Source organism: Maylandia zebra, linkage group LG9, assembly GCF_041146795.1.
Source record: "Maylandia zebra isolate NMK-2024a linkage group LG9, Mzebra_GT3a, whole genome shotgun sequence".
Taxonomy (NCBI): domain Eukaryota; kingdom Metazoa; phylum Chordata; class Actinopteri; order Cichliformes; family Cichlidae; genus Maylandia; species Maylandia zebra.
In genome coordinates, this window is record NC_135175.1 from 22271296 (window position 1) to 22287380 (window position 16085).

The 16085-nt window shown below is 38.9% G+C and overlaps 1 protein-coding gene across 2 annotated transcripts in view; it reads left to right on the forward strand.

Annotated features, from left to right (window-relative positions):
* The window catches only part of plod2 (procollagen-lysine, 2-oxoglutarate 5-dioxygenase 2), a 35878-nt gene that overhangs the window by 10062 nt on the left and 9731 nt on the right, over positions 1-16085 (forward strand). For both annotated transcript variants that reach the window (XM_004546782.4, XM_004546783.5), the window contains exons 2-10: positions 3146-3237; positions 4495-4631; positions 8070-8233; positions 10564-10676; positions 11001-11064; positions 11344-11441; positions 12411-12512; positions 14414-14539; positions 14654-14775. In XM_004546782.4, coding sequence (XP_004546839.1) covers positions 3146-3237; positions 4495-4631; positions 8070-8233; positions 10564-10676; positions 11001-11064; positions 11344-11441; positions 12411-12512; positions 14414-14539; positions 14654-14775 — 1018 coding nt within the window. The remainder of the gene's footprint in view (positions 1-3145; positions 3238-4494; positions 4632-8069; positions 8234-10563; positions 10677-11000; positions 11065-11343; positions 11442-12410; positions 12513-14413; positions 14540-14653; positions 14776-16085) is intronic.

Consider the following 16085-nt stretch of genomic DNA (forward strand, 5'->3'; position numbering starts at 1 on the left):
TTCTGGACAAATACAGCTCTAGAACAGGACCTACCATGTGAACTAGTTCCTTACTTGACAGTAGAGCTGGGCGATATAAGATTTTTTCATATCACGATATGTTTTTTTCATTTCAGGCGATAACGATATATATCACAATATAAGCCAAATAACTATATTTGTAAGCTTTAAATGTGCCGTTGCTCACAAGTAAAATGTGAAATAATCAGCAGCTTGTTTTTATTTAAATATTTATTTCCCATAATAAGTTCAACAGGGTAGATGTACTTAAGGAACATGAGACTTTTTCAGATAAATAAAGGCAAATATTGCAAACTACACAAAGGGCAGCCGCTAAAGCGTTTAAGTTTCAAAATAGAACAAACGAAACAGACTACTAAATTGTCAATTCCACTTAGAAACAAAATATTAATTCTAAAAATAAATCTGAGTTTGTTTTACAGAAGAACAGACAAAACTGACTAACTTTTGTCAATATCAAATAAACTGAGAACTAAAAGGAAATTCTCAATCTCTCCTTGTTGTATAGCTTAGCTTTTCAAACAGTTTTAACAGTTACTTTAGTCTGACAAAAGCCGAATGACGAATCAGCGCTTCCAGTCAGAGATTGAGCATGCACCGGTTTATTGTATTTCCAGACTTGCTTTCGGCACAATTTACTCTGTTTTTTGTCAGACTTGAAATAGCCGAAATACCTTCACACTACGGAACTTCTGTGGCTCTTCCGTTCGACAATCTCTCCGGCATTGGAACCATCATCTGTTTTCTCTTCGGTCACCTTTGGTCACGCTCTCGGTTGACTTTTCTCTAGTCGGCACACTCATTTCCTCCATTACCAGGTGGCACGGCGGCTGGCTGCTTCCCAAACAAATACACATGTGCGGCTTGGCACTTGTGCTGTACGTAACAAGTCACGTGACGTGATGCTGCGGCTGTGATTGGTTCGGCTCTGCGCTAGTTAATTTTGATTGGCTGTTCTTTTTTTTTTTTAAGAGGACAAGAGAGATGAGGCCTATCGCAATAGTTTAACTTTTCAATTGAGAAAAAGTTATTTCGCAATACATATCATTATCGTTCTATCGCCCAGCTCTACTTGACAGCATGTTTAATTTTACACTAGTTTCGGAGGTTTGTTTACATATATTCAGTTGTTTGTGTTTTTTGTTCACATAGTGAGAAGTAGTAGATAGCTGTTAGTATGTCTGTGTCAGTTCGTCCCCAGTTAAACAGGCCTAGAGAATGGTTGGTGTCTCCCTAGCAACCTCCAGTCACTAGGGAAGCATGTGTACACCCCAACTAGTTGGCGAGGGGTCGCTGGAGGTTGATGGCTGTCACTAAAAAATCAGTTGCTAAAACTCCAATTGGTCACTCAGACTTAGATACTGGTCTGTGGCCCCTGGTAACTACTGGTTACTCGGGAAAAAGGTTTATTTACTGATCAGTCAGTGATTGATTGCCGAATGCTGCTGTCTCGCTAGGTGAAACTGGTCTCATGGACGTCTGTGGTAGTGTTGCAGTCATCCACAGTTTGCTTAGAAGACACAGACTTGCCTGCAAACACTCGCTAACTACTAATAAAATGGTAGTGAAAATGTGAAAAGTGCAACACAAATGCAAATAAGACTGTTTGCCTTCAGAGTAAAAGCTGTGCCATACTGCTGCAGCCAACAAGTTTCAAGAGCAAAGGGTCTCTGTTTTACCTTTGTTTCACATTTTTTAAGTTACACTATCACTTGTTTGCAGACAAATCTTCTGTTTTCAGGGTAGTTGTTCAAATGTTTTAAAAAGCCCATGCTCCTCCAACTGTTCATTGTATGGGGCAAGGGATGGAACAGGAACTAAGGTCTCTGTATCTTAACATTGAACAAACATTACATTTTAAAAACTAGGGTTTCATAAACTGCATTTAAATTATATGAAATAAAACTGAAGCAACAAATGTATCCATTTAACTTGTATCAGCTTTTTTTTTAGATCCACATCAAAGGACAGCCATGTAAGATTTATTTGGCCAAGATTAACAGGTCTCTCAAGATGAAAACGTGATGTCCTTTTTGAACTGTCTAATAATTTAACTCTTTATACGTCTAGTGAGGTTTGCATTGCAGTCAAAAAGACAAGAAAAAGATCAGTGATGATAATCGTGTTAAACTTTGCACTCCAAAGGAGAAATGGAAGCTCTTTAACTATGTTCTCGGGCAGGCTGCATTTTTGAGTTAGGTCCTGTGGAAGCGTTTATAAGTCCCAGATATCTACTCTTTCCCACTCCCAATTCCACTTGCCAATGTCCAATAAATATTTTACAGGGGTTTAATGGAACTTTGTGCTGTATATTAAACAGAGGATAGTCTGGTTTCCATATTTGAATAGCAGGAATAGTTCTCAAATAGTCATTTAAAACCACATAAAAGCATCATTAACTTTTTTGTTAGCTTGTCTGATGGCTAGCACAGAACAGCACATTTTAAAATGTAAGCTAGGAATTAATTAGTTTCCCCCCTTTATGTTGTAATAGCATTTCATGAAAAAGATTTAAAGATGTGTGGTCCCCCCCCCCCAACACACACACACACACACACACACACACACACACCTCGTTTTACAAAACATGACAGAACAAGTGAAAACTAGCTCAGTGAGTTGAGCTTTTGAGGAATCCAGACACACTACTGTGAAAATTTGCATTTGGTTAACCCTTCTTCAGACCTCAGTTTTCAGCACTCAAGGCCACTAGAAATATCCTGGAGGTTTGTGGGAGTTCTTCTATCCCAAAAAGGAAGAAATTATTTTGTCTGTCTTTGAAAATACACTTCCGTTTTGGGATCAAACTAAAACTACAGTAGTCCCTCCTAATTTGAGACATAGGTTTGCTTAACCAAATAGTTACCAGTATGTTGACATAGGTTTGAGGTTTACAACGATCATGGTCCACAAAGAAGTGGGAATCTCAATGCATATATTTAAGCTTAGAAAAATATACACATTTTTGTGGATATCCTTCAATGAAAGCCAAAAATTTTGCAACCTAATATGTCTTCTGCAAGAGTATATCCCTGCATCCCTGTAATTTCACAGGAAAGAAAGCATTTGATGACTTAAGGTCAAAATAAGGAATATTTAACGTTCTTTTTTTCCTCTTTTTCAGAGAAATTGCTCGTCTTAACTGTTGCAACTGAGGAAACAGATGGTTTCCTCCGCTTCATGAGGTCTGCTGACTATTTTAACTACACTGTGAAGGTAAAACTTTCTTTTTAAATTTTGAAATGACTGCATATTCACAAATCCAGAGTTAAGGGCACTGCACTGACACACACAGCAGCAAAATGTTTTAACACAAACTTCCCTGGATTGATTGCACTTATTAAAGGAAACAATGGAGTGGAGCAAGCTGCAAAAACATTCATGGATAGCGTTTAATCTGGATCCAGAATTCCCCTCTGTGGTTGAAACAATTGTTAAAAAACGCTTTTTCCTTCTTTTTTTTTCTTGCTCAGGGTTCAGTTCATGCTCTGCCCTCATTTGTATTCTTATGCGTGTAATTGTGCTGCACCAGTTTGTTTTTGTTCTCCAGGCAGACATTTTCAAGATACTTTGTAAGCCTTTTGGGCCAAGACAATCCATTTTAGTGGTTTGAACTAAGTTAAGTTCTTCTTGTGTATTGTTTCTTATTATGTGTTTGCTTATATTGTTTCTGCAAAATGCATACAATAACTTCTGTACAGAAAGCTCATAAAAAAGATTAGTAAAAAAAGAATATCCAGAAAATGTAATTGTATCTCAGGAGTTTTACCTGTTACTGATGGTTATTATGCTAGCTTTGGCTATTATAGTATTATAGTATCACACTTGCGTTGTACGGGATCAGGCTGCAGAGTAAACATGGCTCCCGGATCAGTTTTGCACATGTTGTTATCAAGAAGGAGGGCTAGATGGATGTTTCTGGGAAAGGAATGCAACCAGACAGTTTACAGTTGTACACAGCAGGGAAGAAAAAAAAACTCTCAGAGGCTTTAGTCATACTGATCAACTTCACAAAAGTGATGGAGCTGCCACTTAAGAATCCAGAAAACTCTTAACATGCTTTTTTGTCTACTGGGGCATTTTAAGGCTTGCATGCTCCGGATGCAGCGCTGGTTCTCATCACAAACACTATGTAAGATTAAAACATCAGCTGTCTTGCAACGCTCCCATTTTCATTCCCATCAGACAATGATTCCCTGTGTCCTCCAAATCGAGCCATAAGCGGGCTGATATCTTGTAGCAGTTGTGTAGACTGAACACAGCGTAATAAGCTCTTCAACTGAGCAATATTAACCCATCAGCTTTAAAGAATTTGAATTATTTTATCATTAATCAAGTAACCAATCTGACTGTGCATTTTAGAGTTGTGTTTTTTTGAAAACTATACAAAATAAAACTGACAGACAAGGCAGGGCTGCAAGGCCAGTTTTGGTGTCGAGAGGGTTTTGGGACTCATTCTGTGTTATGTTTTAGGTGTTGGGAATGGGAGAGGTATGGAAGGGCGGCGATGTGGGTCGTTCTATTGGTGGAGGGCAAAAAGTCAGACTACTGAAGAATGCCATGGAGGCTCTGGCTGATCAGGAGGATCTTGTTGTCCTCTCTGTGGATAGGTACGTTCTGTTTTTTTCTGAACTTTTCTTTAATATTCAGATTCATTTTCTGTTAAATAAACACATTTAATTACATGGGAAAATATATAAAAAATATGTCTGATTGGCTAAATTTATTTTAATCTAAGCCTTGACAGATGTAAGATATGCAGAATATTCCCAATAGACATTTGTGAGACAGATGTGCAGACGAGCAAAAGCCTTTATTCTTATTATATTTACAGTCAATAAATATAATAAATTTAAAAAAAAGAATAAGTTATTTGATCATGTGCTTTTGCTTCCTTACACTATATCTTTGTTATTTCAGTTTTTTGTTGTTGCTCAGCTTCTGTTTAACCATCAGCTTTGATCTGATTTATGTTTTCTGTTTCAGTATAAAAAAGAGATGCAAAACACCTTTAATTGCTACGTAGAGCTATAAATGAGATATTGTAACTAATTTTCACAATCACAGAGCATAATAATTGCTTTGAAAGCCTTATTTCCTGAGTGAGAGGTGTTTCTGCATATTTACGTGTGCTCCACTTCTTCTTGTAAAGGCATTATTATAGAGCAATACCAAATACATGAGGAGAATAATTCTCCCATGCAGGTAGGTGAATTATGAGTTTTGCAGTCAAATGGAAAGTTTCACTGAGTAAATGTGAGTGGTTAAGAATAATAAGAGCTTTGCATGCCACGTTTCCTTAAATAGAGCAACAGACGATGATACTTGCCATACCATGTGACATGAATAATGTTCACCATAATTACTGTGCAGAGCTGTCACACCCTTGAAACAGGTAATTGGAATGTATTTTTTTTCCTTTTAGAGGAAGTGATTGTAGTATATTCAACTGCCTCTGCATTTCAGAGGATTAGGAGCCAGTTAAATGTAATTTAACATCTATAATCCTGCTAGACCACCTCGGGTTTTTTGACAGTTTCTGCCTTCGCTACAATCACAGGCCTATATTTTGTCTTCTGATGAATTTAGTCATTAAACTGTAATTCACTGTGTTTTTGTGCGTTTTAAAAAATGTGCTGAATTTTCAAAATCAAAACGCCTACATGCATTTAAAAAAAGACATGCATAGATAGAAGTAATCACTTCAGTGTTTCACGTTGCACAATATAAATTGATAAATGTGTTTTCTCACACCTTTGTAAAGACAGGACGGAATGGTTTTTCCATTTTTAAATTCATAAGACAGGAGAATAACACGTTTTCTGTAATTGCTGCATAACTATGTCCAGATGTACTTTTTACTGGGTACTTTATTATTGTTCAGCTGCTCATTAGCACAAATATCAAATCAGCCAATCACATGGCTGCAACTCAGTGCATTTAGGAATGCAGACATGGTTACAACAATGTGCTGACGTTTAAAGTGAGCATCAGAATGGGAAAGAAAGGTGACTTTAAACGTGGCAAGGTTGTTGGTGCCAGACAGGCTGGTGTATTTTAGAAACTGCTGATCTAATGGGATTTTCCCACACAACCATGTCTGGGTCATACAAAGGTCCAAAATAGAGGTCAGAGAAAGAGAAAATATCCAGTGAGTAGCAGTTCTCTGAATGAAAATGCCTTGTTAATGCCAGAGATCAGAAGAGTCAACAGAACCTCGAAATGATCACTGGTAACAACCAAGATGTGCAAGATAGCTTCTCTGAATGCGCATAATGCTGAACCTTGAAGCATTTGGACAACAGCTGCAGAAGACCACACTGGGTGTCACCCAGTGAGGCCACAATTTGCAATGGTTCAACAAATTTGGAAAACAAATTAATTACATGCTTGATATCTTGATTTCTGGTGCAACATTCAGATAATAATCGTGGCTCAGGGGGTTGGGAAGCGCATCTGTAACCGGAAGGTCGCCGGTTTGATCCCCGGGCTCTCTGTCCTGGTCGTTGTGTCCTTGGGCAAGACACTTTACCCTACTGCCTACTGGTGTTGGCCAGAGGGGCCGATGGCGCGATATGGCAGTCTTGCTTCTGTCAGTCTACCCCAGGGCAGCTGTGGCTACAACCGTAGCTTGCCTCCACCAGTGTGTGAATGTGAGAGTGAATGAATAGTGGTATTGTAAAGCGCTTTGGGTGCCTTGAAAAGCACTATATAAATCCAGTCCATTATTATTATACTAGAGTCCGAATTGGGTGTAAATAACATCCCTTTTACCAATGGTTCAGGATGTTGGTGCAGTAATGGGGCACAGAATATTTTCTTGACATACCTTGGCCTCTTTAGCACCAATGGAGCATGATTTAAATGCCACAGCCAACCTGAGTATTGTAACTGAGTGAACCCATTTTCTGATGGCAACACACCATGTCACAAAGCTCAAATCATGACAATGTTATTGACAAATTTTCTACTTACTTCATGGTAAGTAGGTAACAATAGAGCACCTTCGAAATGGGATATTTACATCGTGGATATTTAGGTATCACGTGAATATGGACCAAAATCTCTAAGGAATATTTCCAGCACCTTGTTTAAGCTATGTTAGATACTGGTTACATTCGCCTGCTAGTTTGTGTTGATGAGTCTAGCAACCTAAAACAATTCTTGGTACCAGCAGTTAATATTCACTAGTTATTATTACACAGTGTTCAATAACACCAAAGTTTGGAATTGTAGCAAAACAATTTGGCATTTCACTACAGTGATGGTTAATTAAACATCATGAAAAGACATTTGAGTAAGTTTAGGTAAATACGAGAAATACAGAGAAAGAAATCTAAAAGACAATTGTTTTAATGGACAAATTTGTCTTTTGCACCTTTCTTGGTTTGCAAACTACATGAATAGTTACAATTGCTTTGCAATTGCTTTGCTTGGCATGGTGATAAACTGTCATTGCACAACTCGAGCTATTATAAAAAATGGGATTTAGTTCATGTCAAATCCCCACAAGTACAGACGAGTGTGGCTTCATCACAGCCACATCTATTAGAAAATATTTATTAAGCAATTATTTTGGGAATGGTGTCACTAAAATGAATCGCCTCTTTTATTGTTATGATTTCACACCTCCAAGTAATAAAATCACCAGAAATATTACGATTTTCCACATACTAAAACATCTGACCTTTGGGTAATAGCATACTTTTAAACAAGTCACCATGAGGCTTATGTAATGAGGTGGGCATTTTCCCCTCAGTCTGGCGCAGAACTGTATAGGCCATGCATGCGTCAGCACAGTTAAAGTGCTTTTGTGTGTTGGTGGCTGACAAATCACAGCATTTTTTGAAATGCCTAGCAGTGCAATCCACAGTGCTTGGCTAAACAAGTGTTCCCACCTGAAGAATGTCTACTGTTTACATTGAGATGTTTATCAGTCTCAGGCAAGTAGAAGCCTAGCAGGTGTGTCAGATGTAAGATAAAAAGATGTTGATGAAGTTGAAAGGTTAAATGATCTGTTGCATTTCGTCTTCACTCCTCCCTTTTAGCTATGATCTTATCTTTGCTGGGGGACCAGAAGAAATTCTCAGGAAGTTTCAGCAGGCCAATCACAAGGTGCTATTTGCTGCAGAGGGACTGGTATGGCCAGATAAACAGCTCGCTGACAAGTACCCCTTAGTCCGCACTGGGAAACGCTACCTCAACTCTGGAGGTAGGTTCTGAATATGAAAAGCTGCTTTGACTTGTTCAAGTCCAATCTCTGAGACTTTGGAGTAATAGTAACCATAAATTGTGGTTAAAGAAAGTGAGTTCAAAAGACTAGAATAGCTCTTCCCTAGAGGTACATCTACACAAAAAGCATTGCAACTTTGTTTTTTAATCCCATGTTTGGCATGCATCTGACAGAAACAATTCACTTCTATTTTAACCAACCCAGCTGTCTGCACGAGCTGTATACCAGCTTGCATTTTACTCAAAGAAGAAAACAAAGATGTGAGGTCTTCTTTTCTCTGTTCTTAAATGCACAAGTAGAGGGATTGTATATTAGACTCAGCACAACTACATACTCTGCCTGAAGGCATTCTCTTTCTGCTGCTGCTCTGCACCTCCTGTGTAAACATAATGTTTCTAATTCAACCCTGTCACCCATGTTTTACCCTAAGTGACAAAATCCAGGCATCTCCAGAGAATAAAATGTATTAGTTAGGGTGAATGGTTCCTTGTGTTGGACAACTGGACGCTGCAAATCTGAAGGCAATATTAGGATCATTACGGCAATGGTTTCCACTGAAACTGGTTCCAATGTTACCCACAGTGTTTATGTTATGTGCCTAGATATTTTATGCTTGACTGTAAACACGCCTAGTTTCTATGTGTGCAAAGGGATTTTGAAATTCCACCATCAGCTGTCAAAGTTTGAAGACCTGTAAGCCTGGCTGGAATTCGGGAATTTAAGCCGCACTGGCCCTTCAGAGTTCTACAGTTATGAGAGGTGGAGAAGCTGCGAGACCTGCAGCCCAGTGTTAGTTTTAAAAATACAATACCACTTAATGTTTTTTTTATTATTATTATTATCTTTTGCTGCGAAATTCAACTATATTTTCCTTGTAATCTTGCTCCGTCAGGTATTTCCTGTCTGCGGTACACTGGAGGTGGGTGAATCCCATGGCATACTGCGGTTTCTTTTCTTTAGTAATGATCCTCTCTGCTACATGAGGGGATGTGAATACACACCTGAAGATGTGAAATGAGAGAGGGGGAAGACAGTTCAGAATATGTGCACTCATGCAGACATTTTTAAGAAAGTAACAGTATGTTCTCATATATAAGCCATATGGCCTGGTCATTTGCATCCTGCCAGTTCTTCAGGACCTTGAATTACTGCCTTCCTTGTGGTCATCAGTGTGGTCTGACCTCCCATATTGGAGCCCGGCTGTCTCAGACTGATCAGAGGCTGTTTTTAGCATTCATTGTCATTGACATGACGTGGATTTGTCTTGGGCCCCTGAATGTGCCACAGTTTGTATAAAATTGTAGGCTTTGTTTGTGTTCCTAACGCTACCGCCCAAGTGACCATTGGGGAAAGTTTTATAGCATCTGGATGCATACTTTGTCACAGAGAGTCTAGTGTCTTTGAGATGCAGTCAAGATAGGGTTATGTTTGTGTGTGACTGCATGTGTTTATTTAAGTAGAGTGAGGGGTCACGCACACTAACAAAACTACTAATGGTTAAAGCTAATTACCTGAAATCCCTGGGATCTGGCCATTAAACCCTGTCTGTCCAAGCATATATATCATAAAAAATGTGAACTGTTGTTTCATATTATGTGTTTTCATTCCTGAGAATGTTTTATGCTGCCTCATCTAGTAGAGCAGTACAAGACACTGAACGTTTCCAACAGGCATGCAATTCGCAGCATTTGAGGTGGACTAGCTATCAGGAATAAAAGCTTAAAAACATAAAATATGATTTCTTTTGAACATTTTTCTCTCATTCCTGCCGCTTAGATTATGTCATGTCTGTCCATCGACTTGTTTACAGTGTCTGAGGCTTTTTTCAAATGATAGGATGCAAAATGGAGCAAACCAGCAACACAGCCAAACCCTGCAATCTGTTATTGTGGTCACTGTCCTTGAGCAACACAGTGAGGAAAAGAAGAGACGTGGGGGGGAAACTGGAGTAGAGATTGCCATGAGAATGTGCATTTATAGTGTGTAAGATACCACCAAATATAGTTTCAGAAACTCAGCTAGCAGTAAGTTGTGTTGTTCTAAACATAAAGATCCTTCTTACTACCCATTATTACTCTGAGGGAAGAGAAAGTCCCTAGCTATTTCTCGTGTGTGCTTGGGATTATTGCCAAAAGTCACACTCTGTGCTAAGACGTCCAGGCTTCCCAAGTATTTCGACCTACACCACGGAGCCAGCAGTTGTACTGTAATTGTCACCAACAGCCTACCAGCCATGTATACGCCTGTAAACATTTCTCACTCTATCTTTTACTGCTGGATTTGTGTTTCACACTGTTTATTACTTTCAGGTATAATTGGCTACGCCCCGTACATAAACAGAATAGTTTCACAGTGGAACCTTCATGATAATGATGATGACCAGCTCTTCTACACTAAAATATACCTGGACCCATTACAGCGGGTGAGTCCTGCCAAGAGAGCAAAGATTCTCTAAATCTGTGGCTTGGTTCATGTCTCCATTGTGTTTTTTTAACCACGGGCACAGTGACTTGATCGTGCCTGCATCAACATCTGCCATGTCTCAATTAGTAATGTAATGGGAGCTCCACAGCTTGGCAACAGGTTCAAATTGGATGTGGTTATTGCAATAAGAGAAGACAGACCCAGAAGAGTAAACTGTGCACCACTGAATCCCAATGGCAGCATCTTAATTTAAAACACATGTCTGTGTTTTAAATTATGGATAGCTATGGATGGCTAAATGTAGGTCTTTGTCTTCTTACAGGAATCTCTCAATATGACTTTGGACCACAAGTGCCAGATTTTTCAAAACCTGAACGGGGCTGTTGGTGAGAATTTAAAGATATTTTATTTTCTAATTGAATAATCTCTGAATCTTTATAATTTAAACTCTGTCTTGGATGTCTAAGTGGCAAAAAAACAACAACCAAAAAAAACACTTAAACCAACATTTGATGTTGGTGCTGCCGCCAATCTGTGGATTACTTTCAGTGAACATGTAGGATTTGCAGTTTATAAGTTCTAAATCCTCGCAGCTCTTGCCCATGTAGTATGTCAGCTTTCAAAATATGGCCTAAAATGTCTTGTGTTCCCCTTTTTGTTGGCAGATGAAGTGCTTCTCAAGTTTGGAACGGACAGAGTGAGAGTTAGAAACACGGCGTACGACTCTCTGCCAGTAGTTGTCCATGGCAACGGAAACACCAAAGTGAGCAAGAAATTGCAGTCAAGGACACACCTAATGTAGCCTACTTAAGGGACAGAACAGATACTTTTAAGATAATTATCCTGACCTATGACACTAACCTTGAATGTAATTATCAAACTCTTTCCTGCCATTTGCAAATGAGTTTCTGTTGGCCTTTTAGACTTTTAGATTTTATCCAGCAACCATTCATCACTGCTGCTGATGTTCTGTTCGTTGTATAAATTTGACTCTACTTACTGGTAACGTGATACTTGGTAGTTACCTAGGCATAAAGGGCAGTGAATATAGCTACAATACTCTCATTTTGTTTTTGCCATCACTCAATTCTACATCATGGTGTAGAGCTGAGGAAACTAAAAAGCAGGATGCCCGCTATAATTCTGTTGATTTTTCTTCTGGTCTTTTCCTTCTCCTGTCTCATTTTTTGGCCAACTGTTTATGTTTGGTCTTCCCTGTTAAAGAACCAAACCCACCAAACTACTGAGTCATTCTTCCCAGAGGGCTCAACAGCTGAAAGAAAAGCTTTTAATGAGAGATCACAGTATGAGCTGACTAGCGAGTTGTCAGACCATTAGTTCATTTTATTTCCCAGTTATCTCGCCAAGTTGAGTTTTGTGACAGCTACATGATCATGGCGTTAACGTCTGCAATAACAGACTGGCAAACGGTAGCAACCGGTAAATTACACGTTCTCACACTAAATACAGAGCAGCAATGGTTGTGCTAACAATATGTTGAAAGTTATGAAGAATGATAACATTGTTGCCAAGCCTTGGCTTCTGTAGACGACACATCACTCTGTGGCCTTTAGTCTGACCTGCAAGTGAATGTGTCCAGTCATGACACAGTCGTACAATAAATCTTTACGTCCACAGTTGTATTCCAGGTTAGGATTTTCAAACATATCATAAGAATGTGACCTCAGCTGTCTCAAGTCTTTTATTTACTTTGAATGCTTTTTTCTTGCAGATGTACTTGAACTATCTGGCCAACTATGTTCCCAATGCATGGAACTATGAACACGGCTGTAGCCACTGTGATGATGACGTCGTAGACTTTTCTCAGTTAAAGGTAGGTGCACCAGACTGCTTTTTTCCATCTACTTGCCATCCTTTTTTAGTCTGCTTTGAAATAGCTGCTGTGGAAAGTTCTTCTTCATCCTCTCTTCTGGACTCCGGAAAGGATGACACATACAGCCCATTTCCCAACATCAACCACCCATGTATCACACTGACTGTTTAGACAGTAGTTGAAGATCCCAGATTTTTTTCCGTATTTCAACAGATAAGCAATTCTGTTGGTACTCCACTGTCTTTCCAGCGATAATAGGTTATGTGCCCATTCCGCATTTCTGGACCATTTTAAAAGAGCATAAGTGCAAGGGGAACTACTTGGGCAAGAGGAAGCACTGCACATCTGCGGTGCAGGATATGGCTTTTGAGGTTTTCTGAAGGGCTCATTTAAAGGGGTGTCACTGTCGACCAGGCTGTCTTTTAGCATGCGCCGCACTGTGGGTTTTATCCACAATAGTAACTTACAGTGGTTGTACTGAAAATTTGTCACAGAGTTCAACCCAGGCTGGCAACGTATAGCCGGCAGGAATGGCAGGCAATAGGAAATGTCTATTGCTGTGTGGTTACGTCTGTCAAGAATGATGCCAAACTTTACTTCTGGGTCCTCTAGGCGAACACTGTAACCAACACAAGATCTCAGTTCATCTTTATTTATTTTTACCTTAAAAATAGTTTGAGGAAAATCTGTCTATTGTAGAGCAAAATGTGTTTTTACTGTTCACTAAAATTGATGTTTTCACATTACACAAATAAAATTGCTGTAATCCAACATGCTGCATGGATACACTTCAATAGTTTAACTGGAGCCGATTCAGTACAAACCAAGCTACATGAAAGGCATCACTGTGAAAGTTGCTATTGGTGACCTTCCACAGTGAATGAAGAAAACACTACTCCTTCTCAATAATAGGCACATTAGAAAGGACATTTCATTCCACTGTGCCCCTTTGTTTATGTGGGACAGAAACTGGTGGGAGCTCAGGTCATGTGGAAAGTTTGGTCATACTGTCCAGGCCTTTCCTGTGGGGTAAACCCAGTTTGGAGGAGGTACTTGTTGGTTTTTAGTGTACTTGTGTTTTGAGATTGAAATTAAGCCCTGCAATGACACTGAGAGTTACACCACGAAAGACCAAACAATCCCACCCAGGCCACTTCATTGCTTTTCTTTAACTGTTTCTACTGTTGGGTGTTGCTTTTCTCTGCTATAAGAAATGCTAAGGGTAACTTTTTGCTTTCGTTTTAATGTTTCTGTCTGCTCCTACTTTTCTGTGACAATTTAAGCTCACATTGCCTTGATGGATGAGCTCCCATTCTTGTGCCTAAAACACAGTCATTGCGGAACTTGCAAATTAGATGGTTCTTCTCGGATCTCTTTTCATCCTTGGCCCAGACCTTTGCCATGAACTGGTCAAGAGGATCAAGAGTCCAGACTGAGCTGTGTGGGCTGGAGCTGAGTGTCATGGGAAAGTCTTTGCTCTTCTCTTCTCTATTGCTTCATTTTTCCATTTTATCTTTATTTCCTCAACTTTCTGCGGAATCATTTTGTGCACGTGTTTGTACCGTGGTTTTGGTTACCCACTTCATTAGATTACAACATATCAGCTGGTCAGGATGGAAGATGTTCAGGAAATTAATGCGAAGGGTTTTGCAATGTGTTAACAACATATTTAAAATGTTAAAGCCAGCACCAAATTCTGCAAAGACAATAGTCAAGGCACAATTCTAAAGTCAAATCAAGAAAATAGAGTTAATGCAGTGACAGATGTATTGGCTTCATGGTTTGCTTATGTGAGAAATGAAATGTCAAAATCATCCATGATTTATTTTAAACAAGTCTTCCACTGCCAGGGACACTTTTATGAAATCTAAACAATATGTCTTTCTTTCGAATCTAAACAGGAGTATCCAAATGTGCTGGTTGGAGTATTCATTGAGCAGCCAACTCCATTTCTTCCTGAATTCTTTCAGCGACTGCTGACCCTGGATTACCCAAAGGATAAACTCAAACTCTTTGTCCACAACAATGTGAGTACATGCAGCTGCATGTGCAGTTTTTTTTTTCCTTCCTAGATCTCTACATGGCTCCTTACACAGTATGTGGTGTCTCTGTTAATCCATTAATATTGGCTCCCTGCTCAGGAGGTTTACCACGAGAAGCACATCCAGAGGTTCTGGGAAGAGAACAAGAATGTGCTCAACAGTTTCAAAGTTGTGGGACCAGAAGAAAATTTGAGCCAAGGAGAGGCCAGGAATATGGCAATGTATGTATAACTATTATAAATGTATCATTTCTCAGAATCTGAAGTTTCTTAGAATTTTTGAATGATTATAAAGGATATGGTGTTTTCTGACTTTGATTAACCATGCAATACTTTCAAAACCTCTAAACGAGTTTTCATGGTTTCTGTTTGGGAAAACGGTCATCTTTGTTGCTAGAAGCATGAATAATTCAGTGCATTCAAGGTCTGTATTAAGAATAACCAGAGAGACAAATACACCTTTGGTGCTGCTTTGTAGTCTTTCTGTATTGATTACTCATAAAACGTGTTCTTAGGTCCAGCTAAATCACAGATTTACAGATAAACATAATATGACTAAACTAATAACAGGCAAACAGTTGTAGTTTTTGCTTCTGAATATCATTCACAGTCAAACCTGGGAAAAGGTGCTAAGGAAACTGGAAATGTGGGCTGTGAGCTTCCCCTCTCTATCAATATAATTGCTTTTAGATAAAAGATGGTAGTAGGGGTCCACTCCTATTACAGAAAATAAAGTCGAGTTATTTAAGTCTTAGTAAGCTCTTTCTTAATGGGTTCATGCTCTAAAGTCTAAAGTTTTTTAACTATAACATAATGTTTATTTTGTAAATTATCGTTCTAAAGGATGTCAAGGCAGGGTATGTTTTATTGTAACTGTCAACCCTCTTCAGCATCCCAGTCAGGCTAAGGCCAGCAACTTGGTAATTCAAAAATATGAATTTTCTTAATTTTCAGCCATTCTAATGTTTTTGATTTTTTAAATTTTATTTTTAATTATTTCCTTCCTCTATCTGTGAAGCCTTAGACCCTATTTTTGAAAAGCAGCCCCAAACATAATGCTCCCTCTGCCATACTTTATATTTGGGCATGCTTGATTTTTAGCATGCAATTCCATTTTCCTTCTGACATTATGGATTTCTACAACTAAGTCTGAACTCTTCACATCTATCTACAATTCATCATAAAGGAATTGTTGTAGAAGGAAAACAATTATTTAAGGAGGACCAATCCAAAATGTCTTCTCATAGTTTAGCAGGTGTCATAAGCATCTACAAACCTCTGATGGAGACTGAGACTGTCCTCAAGAAGGTTGTAAATGTTGCTAAATTAAATTCATTGACTTATTTTTTTTCCAGGCTGCATTGTGACTGATTTAAAATCCTCGGCAATGTGTAAGGATTCACAAACTCACACACTCAGGTGTAAACTGCAGCTTTATTTGGACCAAAACGTTTAGGCACAGCATCCCGGGAAGCATTGGTCAGCACAGCCCTGTAATGAAGAAGTCTTAGGTTTATTAGGAGTCTCTAATT